The following is a 24,331-nucleotide window of genomic DNA, read 5'->3' as shown; positions in this document are numbered from 1 at the left end:
GCTCTCTGCTCAGCAGGGAGCCTGCTTCCTCCTTTCTCTCTGCCTGCCTCTCTGCCTACTTGTGATCTCTGTCTGTCAAATAAATAAATAAAATCTTTTAAAAAAATGTTTTAAAATTGGATCTTGAACATATATCTTATGAATCCTCATAAATACACGTGGCAGTGGTCCACACTGCTGACCATCACCATCACTGCCAACAGCCATTCCCCTCTCCCTTCCTAAGTTCTATCCCAGTGCTGGGCAGCCACGTACTTCAGAACTGGCCTGGCCTCTCTCTGACCCAGAGCAGCCCAAATCAGTAATAGTAATTTCACTGTCCTGCTCCTGATTCAGCTGAGGCCAGTACAATGTTAGGAGCAATCTGCAGGGGGACTTGTGAGAAAGATTTCTTCACGCTTTAAAAGAGACACGAAGGGGCGCCTGGGTGGCTCAGTGGGTTAAATCCTCTGCCTTCAGCTCAGGTCACGATCTCAGGGTCCTGGGATCGAGCCCCACATCGGGCTCTCTGCTCAGCGGGGAGCCTGCTTCCTCCTCTCTCTCTGCCTGCCTCTCTGCCAACTTGTGATCTCTGTCTGTCAAATAAATAAATAAAATCTTTAAAAAAAAAAAAAAAAGAGAGACACGAAGGGGTTGCCTGGGTGGCTCAGTGGGTTAAGCCTCTGCCTTCAGCTCGGGTCATGATCTCGGGGTCCTGGGATCGAGCCCCACATCAGGCTTTCTGCTCAGCGGGGAGCCTGCTTCCCCCTCTCTCTCTGCCTGACTCTCTGCCTACTTGTGATCTCTGTCTGTCCAGTAAGTAAATAAAATCTTAAAAAAAAAAAAAAGACACGAAGACAGCTTCTTTGCTCTGTCTCCGGATGCGGGTTTCTGCAGCAGCTCCCCTGGGATACGAGGCAGCCAACTCAAGACCAGCGACGGAGCTGCTGATGGCGGGATGGAGCTACGGGAAGGACTGGGTTCTGGAGGATGTTGCTAAACTGCTTGAAGGAATCCACCTTGGCCTGGCCCTGCCTCTGTACTTCTTGTGATCCAAGATATTAAGTTTGTGCCCCCAGGGTCTATTACTTATAACTGCAACTATTTCAACTGGAATACTGGTCCGTTCTTGATTGTGGATTAATCACAGGCTCCATCTGACAGTTAACCTTGGGGCAAAGGGAGACCTTGTCTGATGCTGGGTTTGTTCACAGCTCCAGGCCCCGCTCCTAACGCACAGCCTGTTCAGGGTTCCATCACAGCTGGGGGCCTCCTCTGCCTCTGGGTTTGCAGACTTGGAATTCAATCTCTTAACCTTGAATGGAACAACACCCTGCTCAATCAGAGAGGTGGAGGGAAGGGTTCCTAAGCCGAAGTGGTGTGATTGGGAGAGTAGCTAATGTTAATGTAACAATAAGGAAGGGAGAAACCCCCTGGTGAGTTTAGGAACTTTCTAGTTGAGAAGAATTCCCATGATCAAATGTTATAATAACAATGTAACAATAACAACCACTTATCCAGTACCCTGCTGTCTGACAGGCTGCATGACAGGTGGTTTACACACATTCTCTTGTCTAATTACTACAATTAGGCAAAATAGATTATTATTCTTATTCTGTAATTAAGAAAACCAGGGCTCAGTGAGGAAAGTAAAATCCCCAGAGTTACCCACATAGACTGGAGCTGAACTAGGGTGTGAATCCACCTCTCACTCCCAGATCTGTGCTCTTTCTAAAAATATTTAAAATCCTATATAAATTATAGAAATTTTGAATAATGCATAATTTCCCTCCCTTCTTTTGAATGAGTAAAAAATAACTAAAAAGGATTGCCTGCATCATGAAGAAAAAAGAGGCAGAAAGATTAACCAGGGGGTACTATATTCCATCTTCCATACCAATAGCCATCAAAAAATCTATTCAACAGGCAATTTACAGAAAAAAATATAAAGTCCTAACAAAAGTACAGAAAGATGTTCAACTTTGCTAGTATCAGGAAATGCAAACTAAAAGAATGCAACACTTGTTTTTTGTAATTAGCAGATTAACAAATAGTAAAAAGTCTGATAATATTTGGTATTGATAAGAGTATCGAGGAAGGAATTCTTTAAGAAACTGTTCGTGGAAGAGTAAATTGATACACCATTTAAACATGGAGAGCATTTCTGCAACACCTGTCAAAATTTTAAATATATGTATCCTTTGACCTCTGCTATTCCACTCTGGAAATATTTGCACAAGCTTTGAGGGATACACATCCACAGGGATGTTCATTGCAGCATACTCAGCAATAGCAAAATACTAGGAAAAAAGCCCAAATGACATCAACAGAAAAATGGTTAAGCAAATTATGGTATATGCTTAATAATGGAATATTATGTGAGCTTTGAATAATGAGGTAGATCAGGAGGACAGAATGAAAGGAATCCAAGAGACGAAAACGAATTGCAGAACAATATATGTGTTATGGTCCACCTTTTAAAGGCCTGCGTATGGGTGTAGACAGAAAGAAGGGAAAACATGCTCTTCTACAATCTGGCTGCAGTCTGAGGGGTTGCATGGTCTGGAAAGAGAGGGGAAAAAAAGAGTCAAACCCTTTGACAGGTAAAGGGGATTAAGAGGAACACACTTCCAGTTAGAAGTCAAAAGTAGGAGACAAAAGCCAGGTGTAGGGAATATAGTCGGTAGCCCCCTAATAACGTTGTAGGCGGACTACACGTCCTATGTGAGCACTGAGTAATATATACCATTGTCGCGGCCATGTGTCGCACACCTGAAGCTAATAGAACGTTGCATGTTAATTACACTTCCACTGGGAAAAAAGAAAGGGTGAGGCTCTGCGCAGAGGAAATCAGAACCTAGGCAGGGGTGGGGGGTGGTGGGTGATGGCCTTGAGACTCCTGCTGGTCTAGGTGCCTCTAACAGGCAGCGGGAGATGAGGATCCCTAGTCCAGCACAGCGGCCACAGCCGGAATGCCCAGGAGGAAGAGAGAAGCGGCTGCACCCCCGGGGGTCCCAGCCCACTGAGGGCCCAGCAGGTGAGATGCTCTCGTGTCAGGGAGCGGCATTCCATTTCTAGGAACAGGGATAGCTGATTGTTGACTGGAGTTTGCGTCCTACCCCATGTCTCCGAAACATACTCCAGTTCACGTTTGTGCTGTTCTGGACGGAATCAGAGAAGGGGGTGGAGTAAAAGTCAAGTGTTTTTAGAGGACCCAGCTGCAGTGGAGGGGCCTGTCCAGGGAGATGCGCCCTGGGGGTCCCGGGAGGTGAGAAGAAAGGGGCTGCTAGTCTTCCCGAGCCGGCAGCAGGAGGGGAGCCGCCGCAGTCTCACCCTGCGGGCAGAGGAAAGGGTGAGGGAAGGCAAGGACCTGGGGACATCCCAGGGGCTGCCACACAGTCTGGGCTTTTCATGCACACTTTCAGAGTTTTTAACTAAAGAAATATGTGCCCATGGTTTAAAAATATCAGATAGTCCAGGCAGGATCGTGGTGAAAAGCTGAAACCTCCCATTGTACGCTCCTTCTCCTCTCTCCCCCCTTCTTCCCATGGCACCGCACACCCCAGAGGCAGTCTCGCAAAATGAATTCTGCTTGTAGCCTTCCTGGTGGTTACCTAAATGCCCGTAGGAACAGTTCTATGCTAGAGGATCCCTGACTTTGGGAGGAACAGGGAAAGCCATCCTAAGACCCCTCTGCCAGAAAATTGCCATAATAACTACACAAATCTGCAGTGACCACGAGGTGAGTGGAGCCCTCTGGAGGGTGCTGTGCCAGGTTGACACAACCGAAGGTGGCAGCCCTGTGTGTCACTGTTGACCCACTGATCTACAGAGGGCATTTACTAGGACTTCTTACAGCGGTAGAGAATTTATCCCAGCCCTTACTTGCCTCACCCAGCCTCTCAACAATTCTGGCGATCTGGGCAACTTCAAGGCCCAAAATGGAACAGTTCCACCTATTCTTGTTCCAAAAGTCCAGGTGCAGTCCATCTTCCCTCCTCCCCTTCTGCTTCCCAGTCTCCATCAGCGTCACCTGTCCTTTTATAGGGGCAAAGGTGAGGGCATTCAAGTCCTATTCTGTGACTGTAGGTGTCTCCCACAGTGTGTCTAGATGTTGACTCTAAAAATTGAAAACAATCAACGGAGAGGTAGTTGTGCTAATTGCACGAGAAGGACCATGCCAGGACTGCAGGTCATAATCTCTGATCCAGCATCACAGCCTCTGTGCCAAAGAAGAGTGTTATTGGAGTGAAGTTTGCGGTTTTCCCGTTTTCCTTGCTACCAACTACATTTACTAGAACCTGATGTTTTGCACCCTCACCATCCTTCCCTCTATCTCTCGGGCCTCCACAGTCCTCCACTTTCTTCCAGCCTGGACTGGCTACACAGCTGAGAGCCAACATCTTGCCCTCCCAGTTTGGACAAACTACTCTGCTATATACCACATTTGCTTTTTTTTTTTTTTGGTTTATTCTTTCTCTTTGCAGCAACTTCTTAACTCCTTCGAGGTGCATGGGGGATACATTGTCTGAATTCTTGTGCAACTAAAATGTCTTTATTCAGCTTTCATCCTTGACTAATAGTTTGGCTGGGTATAGAATTCTAGGTTGAAAATAATTTTTCCTCAAAACTGTGAAGGTGTCACTCCACAGGCTTTGGTTTCTAGTGGTATAGATGGGAAGTCTGATGTCTGGCTGATTCTTTGGCAAGTGACTTTGGTTTTCATTTCACTTTGTATTTTTTTCTACATGGAAGTCTCCAGAAACTTTCCTTTATCCTGGGTATTCTGAAATATCAACATGATATTTAGGATTTTAAGAAAAAAACTAATCCTGCTCGGCTCTCAGTCAGTCCCTTCAATCTGGAAACTCCTTCAGCACAGAGATATTCTCTTAATATTTTTCTCCTCTCAATTTTTTTAGTTTCTTTATGGCATTCTAATTAGTCAGTTGCTGAACCTTCTCAAATGATCCTTTATGTCTTTTGTATTTTCTCTCTTATATTTTTAATACTTTCTTTCTGGCTTCTTGAGGAAGAAGTTCCATCAAAGTAACACTCTTGGCTCTCACCATTCCCTTAGTCATTTCTCTCCAGGGGAGGAGAAGTGACTTGTCCAACTGGTGAGCTTAGAGGAAGGACAGGGCTTGTGTGCCTGGGTTCCTTCTTGTTGGGCATCTGCCAGCCTGTGGAGAAGATGAGTTACGATCAGTTCCTTCCCTCCAGCAAGGGGCTCCTTGCGGGGGCTCCAACGTGCAGCTTGTGACAGGGTGAGTAAGGCTGTCCAGTTTGGAGGTGGAGTGCTAGGAAGTGCTTCGAAGCTTTGAAGCTACCTCCTCGAGTGCAGCTTTTTTTCAGTAGAGCAAAAGACATTTTTATTCTTTATCCAGCTCCTTTATCCACTTTTAAGTTGGTTTCAAATTCAAGTGGGAAAGATGGGTATTGTTTATGGATCTCTTTAAACTCCACCTGTCTTTTGGGCTCCTTCTTTTTTCTTTTTCTTTTTTCTTTTCTTCATTTTTTGAAGCAAAATTGATACATAACATTATGCAAGTTCCATATTTACAACATTATAATCTGACATCTGTATACATTACAAAGTGATCATCACCAAAAGTCTAGTTACCATCCATTCTATAAATGACCCCATTTATCCATTTCACCCACGGTTCCACCCCACCCCCCTGGGGAACCATCAACCTCTTCTCTATCTATGAGTTTGTTTTTGTATTGCTTTGCTTGTTCATTTTGTTTCCCTAGATGCCACATATGAATGAAATCATATGGTATTTGCTTTTCTCAGTCTGACTTACTTCACTTTGCATAATACTCCTAAGATCTGTGTTGTCACAAATGTTAAGATTTCATTCTTCATGGCTGAGTAGTAGTCCGTCGTGTATATCTACCACATACTATTTATCCATTCATCCACTGATGGTCGCTTCAGCTGCTTCTATAGCTTGGCTATTTTAAATAACACTACAGTGAATTTAGGGTGCAGAAGCTTTCCAAATTAGTCTTTTAGTATTCTTCCGAGAAGTACTCATACATGAAATAGCTGGATCGTATGGTAGATAGATCTATTCTCAGTTTCCTGAGGACTCTCCATACTGTTTCCTGGGCTTCTCTTTAAGCTTTCTGGGAGGTTTCTTTGGCTTCCTCTTCAAGTTCTTCCCTACTCTCTAGCTGTCACTTTTTCAAAGCATCCATTCTTGTAGTTTATGGATGTGAACATCTTCTGAAATATCTGTGAGGAGACTAATTAGGCTTTTAAAAAAAATTCTCTTCTCATTCTGGAGTTACTGGTTCCCCTTCCCCCCTCCCCCAAGGTCATTTATCCTACAATTCTTGGTCTTTTTCTCACTTGCTGCTGAATTTAATCAAATATATGGTAATCTTTGGACAGTCTCTTCATATTTAAGAATGAAGTTATAAAAAGGTATTTAGGAATGCAGGTTATGTGGGTGGGGCTTGTGGGCCAGCGAGTTTTGTTTTCTGGTGTGTAGGTAGGACATTGGCTGTTATGCTGGAGACTCTAATTCCAGAAAGCCTGAGCAGTTACACCAGACTTCTAGGAGTTCCACTCATGGGGGGAGAGGGTGTGGATGGAGTTCCTTATTCCGTCTGTGGGTTTTTCAGTTAGTCCCAGTTTTCAGGCCTATACTTCTCTCCTATGCTCATTAGTAACTGAGCATCATGGTGCCCACTTTAGCTATTGTCCCATCTACTTTTTCCTTTCCCCCATCTGCTTTTAATCCCCTAGACTGTGGCTTCTTCATCCTTCTTTATCAGTAACAATTTCTTCATTTACTTCCCACTTCCCAGAAATTTGTTGAGTTTTCTCATTTCTTTGACCATTCTCCTTATGGTTGGTTTAAACCATTTCTTATCCCATTGGTATAATTTAGTGAGGTTTTGGGAGGAAAATGTGAAATACCCTATGTCCTGTCCACAGTCTGTTGCACTCAAATGTCTGGAAGGGGAAAAGGACTGTGGGGTGGGGTTGGGGCAGGTGGGCTATAACTTCCCCATCTTCCATAGACACTTCTGTACCATACAATTTACTTTTGTTTGGGCAATTCTTGTCTTACAGCAGGAAGAGAGGACACTAGAAAGAATTGATAGCAGTGGCTTGTTGTCTCTCTTCAGTGTGTGAGGCTAAAATCTTCTTCGAAAAACAGGCCCATGACACAGGTCCTGTTTTCTCTTTTGTCTCAGGTCTTTCCTAAAAGATCTCTTCTACTTCTTGTTTGATTCTGAGTGGCTGTGTCTTCAAGGTTGCCATCAGTATCCCATTCCCAGTCTTCCCTACCTCCTCTCTCACATTCTCCTGGCCCCTATGGCTTTTCATATCACCAAACTGGCCAGTACAGTCAGCATCAGTGCTTCATTTAAGTTTTTATTCTGGGGCATCCAGTGAATAAATACTTGCTCATTTGACATGACTACGTGAGAAAAAAATAAATATGGCTCCTAAGGACAGCCAGTACTCTTTTGGTATTCAGCCTCATGGAAACCATTTTTAGCTGGCCAGATAACTTGTCTCAAAAAATCTTTGACAGGCTTACAATTGCTTCAATGCTAAAATCATGGTTAGCAGATTCTTTATGTGGCCCTTAAATCTCTAATTTTGAGCATTTTAAGCCTTTAGTCTGCAGAGGCTAATTTCTAGACTTAGGATTTAAGAAACTTCTACATATTAGCATTCTATCCCAAAGAGACAAAAGTCTGAATGTTTAAAATAAATAAATAAATGAAAGCTATAGAAGAAGGTAATACATGCATTGAGCAGGCTAGAACAACTCTATTGATTTTATATTTATGTGCCCAGCTTATTGTCAGAACATAATAAGGAAGCTTAACTTTCATTAGGGTCTCACATATGTCAAACCACACTAAATACTTTATACTCAGTACTTACTTAACCCACCCAAACACTTCATATTCATTGTCTTATAGAAGCCACACAAACATATAAAATATGTCCTATTTTTATCCCCATTTCCTGGACCAGGACATTAGATACTAGATCTTGCCCTAGGTCTCACAGGCAGCGTGGCTGAGGCAGGATGTAACCCAAACGTGACTGGCAGCAAGTCCATACCTCAAATCACTCTACCAGCATTTGTCATCCTGGGGTTTGTCACTCCCCCAACTCCCAGGGGTTCATGTTCTCTGGGTTCACTGAGCTTTAGGAAAGTTTTTGTTTGTTTGTTTGTTTGTTTTTTAAGCTTTTTAATTTTATTTTATTATTATTATTTTTTATTTGAGAGAGAGACAGTGAGAGAGAGCATGAGAGGCGAGAAGGTCAGAGGGAGAAGTAGACTCCCCGTGGAGCTGGGAGCCTGATGCGGGACTCGCTCCTGGGACTCTGGGACCGTGACCTGAGCCGAGGACACTTGCCCAACCAACTGAGCCACCCAGGCGCCCTGTTTGTTTTTTAAGAATTTATTTATTTTGAAAGAGAGAGCACAAGCCAGGGGGAGGGACGGAAAGAGAAGCAGGCTTTCTACTGAGCAGGGAGTCCAATAAGGGGCTCAGTCCCAGGACCCCAGGATCATGACCTGAGTTGAAGGCAGACGTTTAAGGACTGAGCCACCCAGGCTCCCCAGGAAAAGTTTTTACATATAGTGTTTGCATATCTAATTACAGTCTACAAAGAATTATTTGCCAGTTAGAAAGACTTCTCCCAAAGAGAATGAAATTTTGATTTCTTAAGTCAGCTTTGCTGAAAATGGAGCCCAAGCAACCCCAGGGTGTCTTTGTAAGATTTCTTTATAGGACATCTCTTCCTACCAGCATGAGGGCAATCGACCTTATACTGTGTGAAATGTATGCCAGCTTAACTATTAACCTTGCCTTAGAAATTCAGTTTAGAATTTACTTTAGGTGCTTCTATGCTATGTTTTAACTAAATTACTTAATTAAATGTGGGCATTCAAAGAAGTGTTAGTACTTTACACTTTTAGTTGAGTGTATGCAACAAAGCCACTCATATATTTCTGGTCTTCTATCAGTTTTCCTGAGGGAAACATATTTAATTTTCTGAGGGAAAACTTATTTAATTTTCAGATGCTGGCTTACAGCCAAGTACATTTATTAACAAATCCTTCTGACAGGTTCATATCTCTAAGATAAGAGTTACTGAAAATCGGACCAACTTCTATAAATACAAGTTCTGGAACTAGGAAACAAGGGACATTTATTAGCCACCTGTGCAGCTGATTTGCATATGCAATCCTTTATTAACTTAAATGAGACATTGTGATTTCTTGAGCACTGTCGTTCTTCAAAAACAGTGACTTCAGGTGGGTTTTGTTAGGAAATATAAGGTGTGGAATTCAGGAACATTACTATTGGCTAACCATATATATAATAATTCTTATTGACTAATGAAGCCAGTTTAAAAACATTTTCTATGAATAATAGAACTTTACATGGAACCATAACAATTTTGTTAAAAGTTATTCTCTGGGGCTGCCTGGGTGGCTCAGTGGGTTAAGCCTCTGCCTTCAGCTCAGGTCATGATCTCAGGGTCCTGGGATCGAGTCCCACATCGGGCTCTCTGCTAGGCAGGGAGCCTGCTTCCTCCTCCTCTCTCTCTCTCTCTCTCTCTCTCTCTCTCCACTTGTGATCTCTCTCTGTCAAATAAATAAAATATTTAAAAAAAAAGTTATTCTCTGCTTTGGGACTTTGATTCTGGTTAGTTTTTGATTCCTATGCTCTATAAAGATTTATAGTATGAAGCACATACTATGTACAGGTACAAGACAGGGGTGAGGTTGGCACAACTGATCTACCTTTTCAAAATGCATTTAATTCTATGAACTAAGGAGACCAGTTAGAAAACAAATACAAAGTGAGAGTTGTGCCTCATAAGGATGCTCAACATTATTTAAAGGAGGGTTTATATGAATAGGAGGTTAAAGAAATCTGGCTCTGTAGTTCAGTTTGATTTTATCATTTTCTATTGATAGTCCTTACTTTTGGAGAATGTGATTTTCATGCCTAGTTCTCTTGGTTCAGAACCATTATTAATTATTTATCTTAAGGGGCATCATGGGAGTGATATCTTGGAAGTTTTTATTAGGTCCAAGATTACTTGCCTGTAGTAAGTCTATGCTTGTGTCTTGGACAATATCCATTTCTGTTGGACTTTGGACATATTTCCTATAGACAGAAATAACTGTTCTGTCCCAGTTTCCCAGTAGGCCAAGTTCAGGGACAGGCCCCAGTGCTCTACTGCTTTGACTTTGAGTGGCCCTGGTTTGCTCAGGGCATGGAACTAGAAGCTCTGAATCCCTTAACCCTCCAAATTTCTCCCATATAAAATACAGGATTCCAAGTTAAGTCTGAATTTCAGATGATTTTAGCTAGCAGTAAATTCATTTTGTTTGCTATTTCTAGCCTTCCTATTAGACCTTAGTCTCTTCATATGCAAAATATGGATAGTAATGTTACTTGCCTTTTATACCTGCTTAAAACCTGGTGTATACATTTTAGCTGATGTGGAAATTCTCTTTAGGTAACCTGTCTAAAGTCATGCTCAAGTATTAGAGCCAGTGTTCTGATTCTAGAACCCCAGCTTCCATATGCCTCGGAAGATGCTGTCAATAGCTAAGATCCACTAATGAATAAAGTAGCCAATAGCAATGTTAAACATTATGTTAAAAATATAAATTTCAACACAGTTGCCACATGCTAATTTTTTGTTAGTATCCATCAGAAAGCCTAATATCTACATCAGCCCTTATATGCATATTTAAGGCTGAAAATAAAATTCAGGGAAGTAAACATTTCTCACAATTTTCCTACTCTATTTAATAAGGCACTAATTCAAACACATCACAGAACATCTGAACTTTGAAATCTATCAGCCCTTCAAAGGGGACTCCAGAGGAGTTAAGAATGCGTAAGAATGGAACTTAAATGTTTAACGTCTCCACTGTTCAGTGCCTTCCTGTTGCTTCCCAGCAACGTCCAAATCTCTCCGCATGGCGTTCGAGGCTGAGATCTGGCAGACGCCAGTGTGCGGCCTCAGCCCCTATTAAGTCTCAGTTAGGAACCCCACCCTAGAGCCCTCGTCATTCCTCAACTTTGATGTTCTTTCTGCTCCAGTATCTTTTTTGGCCTTGCAGTTTCTTCATCCTGGAAAGAATTTTTCCTATCTCAATCATGGGAAATCTTTATCTCCAGCTCCAACATCCAGTTCTATTGTGACCCAACCTTTCTCTCCTCAGCTCTCTGGCCCTGTGGCTGATTTTTCTGTTAATACCCACAGCCTAGAGCTTGCCTGGCACTTGTGTCTCCCTCCTCCCCTGACGAACCGGTCATTCCTCCTGGTCAGGAGGCTCTTTGTCCTGTGCTTTTCCACCTATGACTTAGTGCCCCAGAGTAACGCGCCAATTATCTGTCGACCTAAACTGAGTCCCATAGCACGTAGGCCTCTCAGAGCGGCGGCAGTGCCATTAGATGGAACATTCTGAAGCCACCCAGCAAGGCTCCATTACTTCAAATACACTCCCAGGGACCAGCAGTCGTGTTTCTGGCATTTAAAACAATATTCTCCCTGTTGTTAAAGAAGAATATAAATTCACTATAGGGTGCTTGTGAGAGAAAGACCTACACAAAACATCATAATTAAACTACCTTTCAAGGGCAGCTGCTGCTCTTTTCAAAATATAGCAACTTTGTGTTTTTCTCAGAATTGCTCAGCAGAGCCCCCATGGAAGGTCCACAAGGACAGAAGGGCGAGCCCTACTGGGTTTGAGCCCCAAGCCCAGCGTGCCTCGGCCATCTGACTCCTTAGTCACCACGTCCAGCCCAGTCTGCAGCTTGCTGTCTGAAAAGTGGGAACACTTGTGCTGATTTTTATCCTACAGGGTTTCCTGGAAGATCAAATGACAAATTTTGGATAGTGTTTTGTAAACTAGAGAATACTGCATGCCTGTATGTTAGTGTGCTTAACTGTACCAGAGATGGCTCTATGGCTACCTGGGGCCATCAGACCGAGTCCTCAGTAATAGTTCCTCCTGGGTTTGTGTCTAGCTCTATTCCTGAAGTCACAGATGACCTTCGCTTCACTAAAGAGAAAGGAATGGACTTTTATGGAGCGCAGCTGCCTGTCCGGTTCTGTGCTATCTACCTTATTCTTGTCTTCCCATAGCACCACGGAATACCCTTTACAGAGGAGAAAAATGGAATTTCAGTGAGCAACGCCATGGATACTGCAAGATTAAAACTAAGGTAGATCTGATTTTAAATCCCATATTCTCTGTGTTTTCACAGTAAGAGAACTTCAGGGGGAAAAGTTTTCCTGGAATTCTTATCATGTACATTTCCAGTGATCCTAGGGCCTTGCTTGACTAGATACAGATTCTTTTGATTCTCTTAGAAAAGGTCAAAGAAGCTGTGATTGCTTCAACTAGTTGTGATTACTTGTGACTATTTCTAAAGAGTAGACTAAGGTAAAAGCCATTTTCAAGCTTATGAAAGGGAACAAATGGTGGCTATCTACCATGTAACTTTGTCTCGTAATTTGTATATTTTAACATATAATTCAGAAGATTCTGTGGCATGGCATCTTTAGATTTAAAAAGAACTGTTGAGAGACACTGGAATTTCCTTCTTGATAGACTGTTAGTTTTGAAGAAGGTAGATTTATCTTTTTAGAACTTAATAATCTGATTTAGAGGTGGAAAATTGGACTCAGTCAAGGATGAATTTTTAAGTACACATCAAGGGAAAAAAAACATTACTACAAATTCTGAGGCTGTGATTAAAAAGATATAACAGCACAGAGGATCTGAAATGACATTACAGTACAGAGACACATGAGGGTGCTCTAACCAGCTGCTGTAATAAATGAATTAAACTGTTCAAATATTAGGGGAAAATTAAGGCCCACTGTGAATGGCAGTGTTGAATTCGCTTTATAGTATTGGCTAAGTATAATCTTGGAATTGGTGTCTTCTCTTTTAAATAAAGCGTATTGGTCCCCGACCCGCATTTTAAAAAGTAGAAGATGTTCATCATATTGGGCAATATGGGAAACACTGAAAAGCACAAAGCAGAAAATAAGAAGGAACAGACAGTGCTCTCCGATCGGGGAGACTGGGTCTTTCTAGAGCCAGTCCAGTTGGAGGTTTAGCTCAGGAGGCCTGCCTTCAAACACAAGCCCAGCCTGTTCTCATTTTGATTCCACAGACCTTCTGCTCGTAGGAAGGGGGAGCAGAGACTGAGGGTCTAATGACCGCAAGAAGAGAATTAAAGACGCATGTTTATCTCAATACATTCACTCTCATTAAAGTTCATATTCACTGACATCATGCATCTCCTTGAAAAAGTCTGCCCACCCACCATTAATTAAAGCCACATTTTAAAAAGTCAGCGTGTGCACTTTTATTCCAATCAAAAGTAGCCTCCTAGGTTTTGCAGACTAGGCAGGAGAATATCTGAGGCCTGACAGCTGTTCACCTCTACACAGTGAAGAATCATGTGATTTATATTAAAAGTCACATTAAATCAGGGCCTACGATATAATAGCTAAGATCTGTTGTCTTGAAGAAGTGAAACATTCAAAACCTAATGGCCTATTAAGCAAAATTAACATTTCTTTTGACAAATCGACATTCTTTTAGTTACAGCATAGGACCATATGCCTTTACCTTTAGGAATAGTCTTCTAGATCTAACTACACACCCTGCTTGAATAATTAAGCAGCACGCTCCTATCAAAGACACCACACTTTATAACTTATACATGTGGTATCGATGTCAAAACAAAGGTCAATGTAAATTTTTTAAAATCTAAACCATTGCACAAACAGTAATTACCAATAGTTGTAGGATTACACAACCATATCTATATTCTTGGCAGTAGTCACTGTAGGTTTGTAAATTCATGAAAATACGGAATGTTGATTTTTAAAGTTCAAGAAAGGTACTATTTGTAAACAGCTCAGGTCACACTCATTTTGTTCCATGTGTTAAGCAAGACTTTCCTTCCAACTTCCTTTAAATGAGATTTGTTCTTTCCATGCGCCTAGTAAAAGAGTTTTTATCCAAACAGATCTGCATTCTTTTCGATTCTTTTTTCTATTAAAGCCCTCCTGGGGACCTTTCAATTTTATGCTGATCTTTCTTTACATATTAATGTCAAGCACATTTTTGTTTTGTGTTGATAAAAGACAAATTACGATTATCTCTTCCCATTGGCAATTCGATTATTCTAGAATGGTTCTGACCAAATATTTCATTAGTTTATGTTTTTTTTTCCACAAAGAGATAGATAGAGTGTGGCATTCAGACTCTCTAGTTATCCTGGTCCTGTCACCATGCGGAAAGAAATGGCACATCAACAGATCTGAATACTAGCTCTGAAATGGTTTAATCCTGGGCAAATCACCCCTAGGCTAGGAGTTGAACATGAATGCTAGTACCGACTTTTCTACTGACTTTCCCTGTCACCTTGAGCACCTTAGGTCCTGTTGCCTCATGCAACAAACGGGGGCAAGGAGGCAAATAATGACAGGGTACCCACAGCCCAGGAAGTTAGTCAGGACTAGTAGATAAGGGGCCAGAGCATCTCTTTGGGGCATGTCTTTCCCTGGTCTACTTACTCATCCAGTCCCAGAAACTATAAGGTGGTGCTTTAATGAGTGAGAGTTGGGTCTGGTTCTTAAAAAAGCATCTCTAAATCTAGGTCAATAAGCCATGCCTGGTGGGTTGCTTTCCTGAAGAGTTTGAGAGAAGATGCTCTGGGTCTTGATGCCCTCAGATACAAGCAATCAGTGTCCCACTGGTACGTGGGGTGAATCCCTATCCTCACCCACAGATTCTATCTCCTGTCTAGATAATACAGTATCCAGAGGGACTATAAAACACTTGATTTTAGGGGCACCTGGGTGGCTCAGTGTGTTAAGCCACTGCCTTCGGCTCAGGTCATGATCCCGGGGTCCTGGGATTGAGCCCCGCATTGGGCTCTCTGCTCAGCGGGGAGCCTGCTTCCTCCTCTCTCTGCCTGCCTCTCTGCCTACTTGTGATCTTTCTCTGTCAAATAAATACATAAAACCTTAAAAAAAAATTAAAAAAGAAAAAAAAAAAACCACTTGATTCTACACAATGCCAAAAGGAATGGGTGGCCTCCTGTTCTGCTGTGGGAAGGAAGGTGGAGTGCCGGTGGAGACATTTCAATCTAGGCCATGATATTCTTTAGAATCTATGGCAGGGGGCAGGGGGCAGGGGGCAGGGCAGTGGGAAGTTGGACTGTATAGCATTTTATCAACTCTAGGAAAGCTTAAGATAAATTTGGCTTAAGTGATTTATAAAGCCATGCAGTCTAGAAAATCACGAGCACCGTAGTCATCCATACCTTCCTGCCGGCTCTGTTGTTGTGAAGGTTCATCAGGGCTCTGGCATCCTTTCCCTTCCTTTCCTTGGCGTCCACAAAGGCTCGGGCAAATTTGATCCCATAGTCAATGTTATCACTGCAGCCACCCCAGTCGAAATTGCCCTTGCTGTCCTTGGCGGTTCCTTTCTTCTTTGGATCACAGGAACAGGATTTTAGTTCTCCTTGGCTACAGGCCCTGGTGATGGCAAACACAACTCCAGCTGAGGAGACGGCGTAAACAAAGGCAGATTCCCGACTACCTGCAACAGAAATGCTTATCTTAAATGTGGTCTGGAATTGCTAGTTCGGAATAGTTTTCACACTGGGGCTGTTGAGTGCTTGCTCTGCCTCTGGCGTCCTTCGCCATGGAGCAAGAAGGTTCTGGTGTTCTTGAAGGATTCTCTTCTAGAGCCAGGGCTCACTTTTTAATAGGAATTGTTTCTGTATCATAAAAGCTTTTGTCAGATTAGGCATCTGTGTGACAACCATCCTTCAAGTCAGTTAAGCATATAAAAGAAAATGCAGCAAAAGCCTGTCTTGCCCACTCCTGGCTTTACATTCGCCTCCTGTCCTAGAGGAGAGGAATGCCGCCTCCGAGGCCTTCCTTCCATGTGTAACAGAGCCTGAGTTCTAGGATTCTGTCATTCCACTAAATAGTTTAGTATTCATGCTATGGGCATCTCTTCTTGAAAAATCCTTTCAAGGGGCGCCTGGGTGGCTCAGCGGGTTAAAGCCTCTGCCTTCAGCTCAGGTCATGATCTCAGGGTCCCGGGATCGAGCCCCGCATCAGGCTCTCTGCTCTGCGGGGAGTCTGCTTCCTCCTCTCTCTGCCTGCCTCTCTGCCTACTTATGATTTCTATCTGTCAAATAAATTAATTAATTAATTTAAAAAAAAAAGAAAAATCCTTTCAAGCTTGCAGGCCTTAGTGAGGACACTTCTGTCACATAAACAGTGGAGGCTGAAAACTGAATTCAAAGACACCTAGGGGCTGAGGCCGGGAAGAGAACTCAGGCAGTGACCATCTTTGCGCGTTCCGACCTGGGGGGCAGGGGGGTTCTGGTTCGGCATCAACTTTCATGAGTAATTCAGAGATGGTTGAAGGCAATAGGCAATATCCTTCAGTTACATACTACGTCTGACTATTAAGGTGAATTTACTTTCTTCTGGAACACCTGCACTAATCACTGGTATTGGGTAAAAGACAGCGAAACGCTTTTCTTTCGTTTCCTAGAAGGAAACAAATTTACCGCCTATAATTAGACTTGGGCAAGAACACTTTGGGGTGCTTTCTTAGAATTGTTCTTTATTAGGGCACAGGCTACTTTCCCTTACAGGCTGAAAGGTACATATTTCAGTGCAATAACTACATTAAATTATTTTAATAATCTGTAGTAACTCATAACATGGTGTTGTGGTACAGTGACAGATATAAGGCTCTTTGGGGTCCATGTACACCTCATTTTTCAAGTGGAGCAGTATTTCATTGTTATTAGCATGGCTTTTTATTAATGGGTGCTGCAGCAAATATATTAACAATCAAAATAAAAGCTCAACAACCTAATGCCAATGCAAGGCAGAAAGTGGAGGGCCATTCAGCGATGCAGTATGTCAAGACGAGTGTGACTTTTTGAACTGCGCAGCTGGAAGAACAAACCACCTTCTCGCCTTGAAGCCCTGCTTGTTTCCGTTTGTCATTCACTGTGAAAATTTATTATATGTCCCTTGTAATATTTGCTCTGCTAGTCTCATTATTAAAAATCAGGAAAACATATCTACACCATATTACATGGCACTTACCTCAGCCTTCAAAAAATATCTCCCCTGAAACCTCTAACCATTAGAAAAGGAATCCATCATGCCCTGTGTTTAGGTAAAATCAATTATATGAATATTTGCCATAGGTAGCAGGTGGCACTCTCCAGGGAGGAATGGGATGGTCAAAGAGCTATTTTAAAGAGTTCTAGATTCTATTACAAGGATCACAGGTTTTCTAAGTGAACTGAGATGTTTTGTGAAAGAAGGAGATTAATAGATACTAATGTGGCTTAATCTCTGGTAGTGGCTTTCCGATAAGTAAGATTTTTATCACACCCATTTTATCACAGCCAGTTTAGGAAAATGGCTTGTCCATAGTTAACCCCTTGATCTGCTAAGGCCCGGTTTTGTATTTGGCATATAGTGCCAACATGGAGAGATGGCACAGAGGGGGTAGATTCCAAATGCTTAATGTATTTAGCTCTAGTTTCATTCTGTAAGGAGAAAGAAGAACAATTTTATGAGGTGGTCTTTTAGGGGAAAGGTATGGGAGAGGTGGATCATAGGATGTCAGTGACCAGACAGTATTTTGAAAGCCGCAGAGGAATCAGTGGCCTAGGTGCAGAATTTATCCTGGCATAACTTGCAAACGATGATATTGACTTGTTGGCTGAAAGAAGGAAGAAAAATCCCTGAAAATCTGCTGTGTTTCTGAAGGAATTTCCAAAGCAAAAATATCACCTTTGCAAATATTTGTCATTTATTTTTAAAACACATTACTAAAGAACCAGATGTCTATCTATTTAAACACAAAAGTTAGCACATTGACTGACTTTTCATTTTTACCTCCAGATGTTTTGGTATCATGTAGATATGGCCTTAAGATGTTTTCAGTTAAGTGTCTTAGATGAATCACTAAAATGCTATGTGTGAAATAGTAGCACATTTCAAGAGTTGGCTTTGTAACAGAACAAATTTTGATCTGGGGCCTCTTAGAAAAACTGATTCTCTTTAAAACCATCACAGTATGAAACAAAATCCAACTCTCAAAGGTGGTACTTCCTGATGTGGTTGAAGTTTCGCTAATTTAGGGGTTGAGAGGGATACCTGGGTGCCTCAGTCCATTATGCCTCTGCTTTCGGCTCAGGTCATTATCCCAGGACCCTGGGCTGGAGCCCCACATCCAGCTCCCTGCTCAGCGGGAAGCCTACTTCTCCCTCTGCCTGTCACTCCCCAGACTTGTGCTTGCTTGCTCGCTCTCTGACAAATAAATAAAATCTTAAAAAAATAATTTGGGGGTTGAGATAAGTCAAGAAAGGTTTATTAAATGCATAGGCATCACTTTTTTTTTTTTTTTTTTTTTCTGGGGCAGAGGTTGGTTACTGGGAGGGTAAAACACTAGAAGCTCCACATTCTGGAAAGTTATGGGTGGTTCAGCTCTCTCTTTAAATGCTTGCATTTCTTTTTCTTTTAATACATTACAAGGATGAGACCTGCTCACTGTTTTGTTTTTTAAGGCTTATTTTAGAATTCTGGAGGTGTATTCTTGCAGGAATATTTCTGGGTTTACTAGTTTGGTCTTTTAAGTTTCTCTGCCTATGGTTGGTGACAGTCTGTGGAATGAATGAATTGCAAATGTTTCCAGAAATTGTTCTGTCTTCTTCTAGCTCTCTGAAGCAAAAGAGGCTAGTAAATGTTCTCCTTTTCTCTAGGACCATGGGATATGTTAGTAACTGTTATATTCTCCGCATCAATGGTGTTGGCCTTTGCCTTTCCTATTCATCTATAAGGACATTTAGGTTTCCAAAAGAGAGAGTTCTTCACAACTTAAGATGTGAATTTCCCTCCAAGCAATTAATTGTAAAAATCTTTGGATAGCTTCATTGGAATTTCTTGATTATTTCCAGGATAAACTACTTTAGGCCAAATTCAGCCCTCCCATAACCAACACAAAATCATCACCGACAGTCACAGGAGTTTATATAAATGTCCAGGAAGAAAGCTGGCCTTCTGTGAAGAATGGAAAGAAATTGTGTAGCATGAGTGTTTTAAGTTTTGAGTACTTTGGCAAAACATTCAGCTTCATCTGAAAGAATTCTGAAGAAGTACAGCTTAGACTCTTTTTTACCTGAGTCCTGACACTCAGTCAAAGTAGCACCACATCCCCTAGTTCTAACCTCTTCCCTCTCAGCAACCCTACAGCCAAGATTAAAGGATTTTACAAATGAATCCCCAGCTTTGCTAGACATGTTATCTTAAGTTCCTTCCATGGACAAAACCGCTTCCTTTGATTGCTGATCTAAAGGTTTTTATTCAATATGGAGACATCTGAATGGAATTTTGCAGACAGAATTTGGAGGTGAACATTTTGTGAAGGAGAAGGATATTTAATTTGTAATGACTGAAAAATGATTGTGAGTACTTTGGAAAGAAAGTCCTCACACAGCCTTAAACACTGAGAGCCTGTCCACAACATACCCAAAGATCACTTGTGTTAGATATTTGTAAACTGGTCTCTGACAAGGTCCAGCACTTTAACTGATTCACTGGTGAGCTAATCTAGGTGAAGTCTTAAAATTCCATGTAGCTGAAATTTACTATTAACCTTTCAAAAATTTGCGATGTCATATTGAAACTCCAAAAGGAATGCACGAGGATATAGTTCTTAAACTAGAGAATAAAATTGCAGAATATCGCAGTAAATTAACTTTAGGGATACACTGAGCGAGAGTACTACGCCCTTGGGGGATTTTAGAGACATTCAGTTATGCATTTGGCCTCATAAAACCCTAGGGCTGTGATGATTACATGATAGAAACACCCTCTGTTAAGCATTACCAAGTGTACAGCCTGGACAATTTTCTTAGGAATGGGGGGGGTGGTGGGCAAAAACAAGTGTAGTTTCCTGTTTCTGGGGTTCACACATAAACTGTTGTGTTTTCAGTCGGATTTCCCAATAGCAAATGGGCCGTACTACTTCTTGAAGAATGCTCATAATGCCAGGTTAAGGGATGGGTATTTTTGACAATGAAATCTGATTTTCAGTTAATTTGCTACTTTCCATATTCAGGAATTTTAAGAAATTTATTATGTAATTAGATGTGTTTAATGCTCCTTCTAAGTAAAACAGAAACAAAACAAACGTGTGTTTGAAAACAATGTATTCATGGTTCTCACCCAAATCCTCCATAAATATTATTCTTCCTAAAATGTGCCTTAAAAAGAAACAAACAAGAAAACAACAACAAAAAAAAAAACAGGTGCTCACTATGAGTTCATCCATTCATTCAACCCATCAATGAGTGAATGGTACCAAGCAAGTGCAGGAAAGAGAGGCTAGTCCCTGCCTTGCAGAATTTATAATCTACTGGAGGAAAAAAATGTTGAATTTAGACACAGAGTGACCGCAGCTGAGTAGCTGAATGGGAGATAAAAGGTTTGAGACAGAGATTTGTCTCTTCTTCTTAATATACACACAGGGTTTTTGTTTTGTTTTTTTTTTTAAATACATACTTCTTAGTCAGTAAACAATTTGAGTATTCCATCCTGATCTGCTCAAATCCTCTGGAAGTTTCAAGTCCCAGAAAGAATAAACAAGTCAAGAGAGCCCTGTGACCGCTTCCTCCTTTCTCCTGAAGACAAAATCTGATCTTGGAGAAACAGGCAAAGTAGTGACAGGATATAGACGGACAGAGCAAAGAGCCAAGAGACAGTTCATCCTAAGCTACGCCTGGCCTCCTTCAAAAGTTGAGGCGAGTTCCTTGGTTTCTCTAGTCGTCATCTGCAAAACAGGGACAGGGCCAACCCAAAAGAAGCAGCTTCTGACTAATAAAATGCAAGACAAGATGAGCAGAGTCTCTGAAGACCCAGTCAGGGGACAGCCCCGTGGAACTCCATGAAGGCAGGGGACTTACTTCGGAGCAGGACCCTGCCAAAGAGGCTGTGATCCCGGTCCAGCGTGTTGCAGTTCCAGCGGTGCTGGCGGAACTGGTGCTGGCACTCTGCCGTCCACTCGGCCACTCCCAGGCCAATGGCCCGCATCACGTCCGGGTGCCGGTGGCACAGCTGTCGCTGGCGGCTCACCAAGCCTGGCACATTGTCACACATTACCCTGGAGGAGCCACCTGTAGCTCTCATGTACCTGCAAAGGACCAACACAGAGGTGAAACACCACAAAGGGCCAGGGCTGGTGTCGTGTTGCCCAGGAAATGAAAGAGCTCAGAGCTTGGTTCAAATAGGAATTCCTGATCCTCTGGAGGACATTGGAAAGCAAGAAGCGGCATAGTAGGCATGGGAATGATCTGGTAAAGCCACCCCAAAATGGAGCAGTGGCTGTGTGTTCTGGACAGGAAACCAGGGCCACCTGATGATGCTCTGCTCGTGGTGGAAGAGTCAAGGTCAAGAGTGAGGGTGAGGGACAATTAATGGGTTTGGGGAAGAAGGCTTCAGAGACTTCGCCAGAGATCGCCGGGGAAGGCTCTGATCTCCACAACACAGTGTGTCTGGGCTTTGCTTTGGGGGATGTCAACCTTTAGAAGCAGCTTACTCCCATTTATTTGACCTAACGGTGACGTGTCTTTAGAAACTGTATCTGTCTAATCAACGCCTGCTCGTGGTGTCTGATGTTACACTCTCCTCACAGACAGGCCCTTCTTTCCTTACCAAAGCATCCTTTAAATATTTCCATTTTTCCAGCTCTCTTTGGCTTTTATAGAGAACCTTTGGAAAAAAAAATTCTTTCTATTGTTATTAAGGACACTAAATGTTTGGAAGAATCAAACAGTGTTACAGCTCCATAAAGTACTTTTGAAAAGAAACTTTAACAAAAAATTACATCATCATCTCTACCCAGATGTTCTCTATTAGTTGTGAAATGTTTAGAAAGGTACCTTTTATATAACCCAAGCTGCCATAGGTGTCTTTTGAAGCGATCAAACAAGGAGAATGTCTTTTTCTTGTATTTTCATTATTTTATATGATCATAAAATCGTTACAGCTGTGACTTCCAAAAAATATATTTAAGTGACAGCTGAGAGACAATGCGACAAAAGCCTAGGCAATAAATAATGTTTATACACCCATGGAAACAGAAATAGTCATTTTATTGAAAAATGGTCACTCTGATAAATCAATCTTTGATCCTGTGTCAGCAATGTCAAGGCTAAACGCCTTCCTGTTCAAAGCGGCTTAGGAAGGAATTGAACCCTTCTTCCCATCAACGCTTTGGCTTGCTCCTTTGAAGAGCTCCAGGGTCTTCCTAAAGCTCCTTGCTCTGGTCTTTAATTTGGCTGAGACTCCTTACTTATGCCAGATTCTTTTATAAACAAAACAAAAAACAGCCCACGATAACTGGTCTTTCTGAATCAGTATTTTAGTATCTGTTCTGAAACTTGCAGGTTCAAGGACATTACAGAGCTAACAGCTCCACCTCTTTTCAAGATCAGAAGGAAGGGAGATGGAGTGGGGAGAGAATCTGCCTTTGGAACTTTTAGCTATGCTAAGACCTGTTACATTTCAACATTCTGCCATTCCTTTACTATGCAAAATAAATCGCAGACCAGCATACAAAGGGCAGCAAAGTTACTCTTTGGAGTGACTGTGATTTTGAACAGGGTAGCATCTTAGAGCCCCCTGGGGCTGGATCTTCATGTTAAGGTGGTAATCTCCACCTGGAGGCAACAAGAGGTCCTTCCGCCCCACGGGGTGAAGCATTAGGAATGTGGAAGGACGAGAAATAATGCAAAATCATACGCTTTGCGTTGTGTAGCTCTCCGCTGCCAGAACTGGCCCGTCGGTTTATCATGAGGCAGTTTTACGGGGGGTGCTGAAGGGGGGAGACTGTTGTAGTTTTCAAGGTGAATTTTCACACGCACACACCCGCGTGCGCGCGCACACACCACATACAGACGCCTGTGCTACAGAGCTGGAGACCCGGCTAGCGTGTCTCTCAACGGGATAAGAAATTGGCTGATTTTGCTGTCGCTCATCTGGATCCAAATCAACCAAGCATCCGAGCTCTCATTTGAGGGAGGCTGTGGGGTTTTTTTGGAGTTGTCAAAGCTGGAATGGTCTTCTATGGAAAAGCAAAGGGGCTGGGGCTGAGGCGGTACGAGAGGACAGCATCTGGGGGTTCCGACTGGAATTTCGATGGCCATGGCCGCGGAGAAGCGCCACCGGGAAAGGTCTATGTGGCTAGTGAGTTCCCCACTCCCATCTCCAAAATCCCCCTGCACCCGTGCGCGTGGACTTACCACCATGAAGAGCTGACCTCAGGGGTGAGCCAGGTCAAGAGCAGAGGGAGCCAGAGCCAGATTCCACCGAGAGGGGCGTTCATATTAACCCCCTTGCGTCCGCATCAGGTCAGACTCCGTGTGCGGGCGCCATGCGTGCCCCGAGCAGAAGCGCTCAGCGCCGGGAGCGCCTCGTCACGGCTGCCGGCGCCTCGCCGCGCCCCCGCCCCCCGCTCGCGTCTGCGGCGAGTGGCGAGACTCGCTGATAAAGTTTCAAACCACCAACCGGGCGAGCGATAAAGGCCAGCCCTGGCCGCCTCGCCCACAGCCCAATTCCCCAGGCGCCGCGAGCGAGGGCAGCCCGAGAGCTCTGCGCGCCTCCTGCGCGCCCCTGGCCGTTCAGCTCCCCGCCTGCCGGGAGCAGCCGAGGGAGGGGGTGCGGCGCTGGGTGGGGCGGGGGGCGCGGGTTTTATACAAGGGTGGATGAAATGATGGCAAGAGATGTCTGGAGATGAGGTGAGGCGGGGACAGAGGAACACCTCCGCGTGGCCTCGAGCACCCGCGGAGGCAGGCACCTTTCGGGAAGCTCCTGGTCAGAGAGCATCAGTGGGGCTCCTGCCACAGGACCCATGCGGCGGAAAGATGAGGCTACCCTCCGGCAAACAGAAGTCTCCGAGGGTACAATGTGGGAAAATGAAGGACAGGATGAGGAGATTACTGTGTACAGCATGCAAGAATCCAGAGATGATTTTCAACTCATTGCTCCGCGTCTCTCCCAACGCCAAGAGGAAGAACGAGTGGAGATTTGGAGCTGCCGAGGCGAAGCCGGGCAAGGTTGGGGAGGGAGGGGCCAGGCCTCGGGGAAATGAAGACCTGTGGCCTTGATTCCTCGGAGCTGGGCTTATATACAGAGCTCGCAGGGTGGGGAGCCGGGAGTCCATGACCCTCCGGACGTCACCCAGGCACCCTCAGCCAAAGT

General features: G+C 43.3%; 1 protein-coding gene across 1 annotated transcript in view; it reads right to left on the bottom strand.

Annotated features, from left to right (window-relative positions):
- The window catches only part of LOC111152038 (Wnt family member 2), a 43,292-nt gene extending 19,836 nt beyond the window's left edge, over window positions 1–23,456 (bottom strand). Inside the window, exons 1-3 of the mRNA XM_022510322.1 lie at window positions 23,374–23,456; window positions 21,037–21,263; window positions 15,349–15,626 (exon numbers count right to left, since the gene is read on the bottom strand). Coding sequence (XP_022366030.1) covers window positions 15,349–15,626; window positions 21,037–21,263; window positions 23,374–23,456 — 588 coding nt within the window. The remainder of the gene's footprint in view (window positions 1–15,348; window positions 15,627–21,036; window positions 21,264–23,373) is intronic.
- Between the last annotated feature and the right edge of the window lie 875 nt (window positions 23,457–24,331).

This window comes from Enhydra lutris, unplaced genomic scaffold, assembly GCF_002288905.1.
Source record: "Enhydra lutris kenyoni isolate GAN:26980312 unplaced genomic scaffold, ASM228890v2 scaffoldscaffold27, whole genome shotgun sequence".
Taxonomy (NCBI): Eukaryota; Metazoa; Chordata; class Mammalia; order Carnivora; family Mustelidae; genus Enhydra; species Enhydra lutris.
The sequence above is the reverse complement of the archived record's forward strand: the minus strand, read 5'-3'. Positions and strand labels throughout refer to the sequence as shown.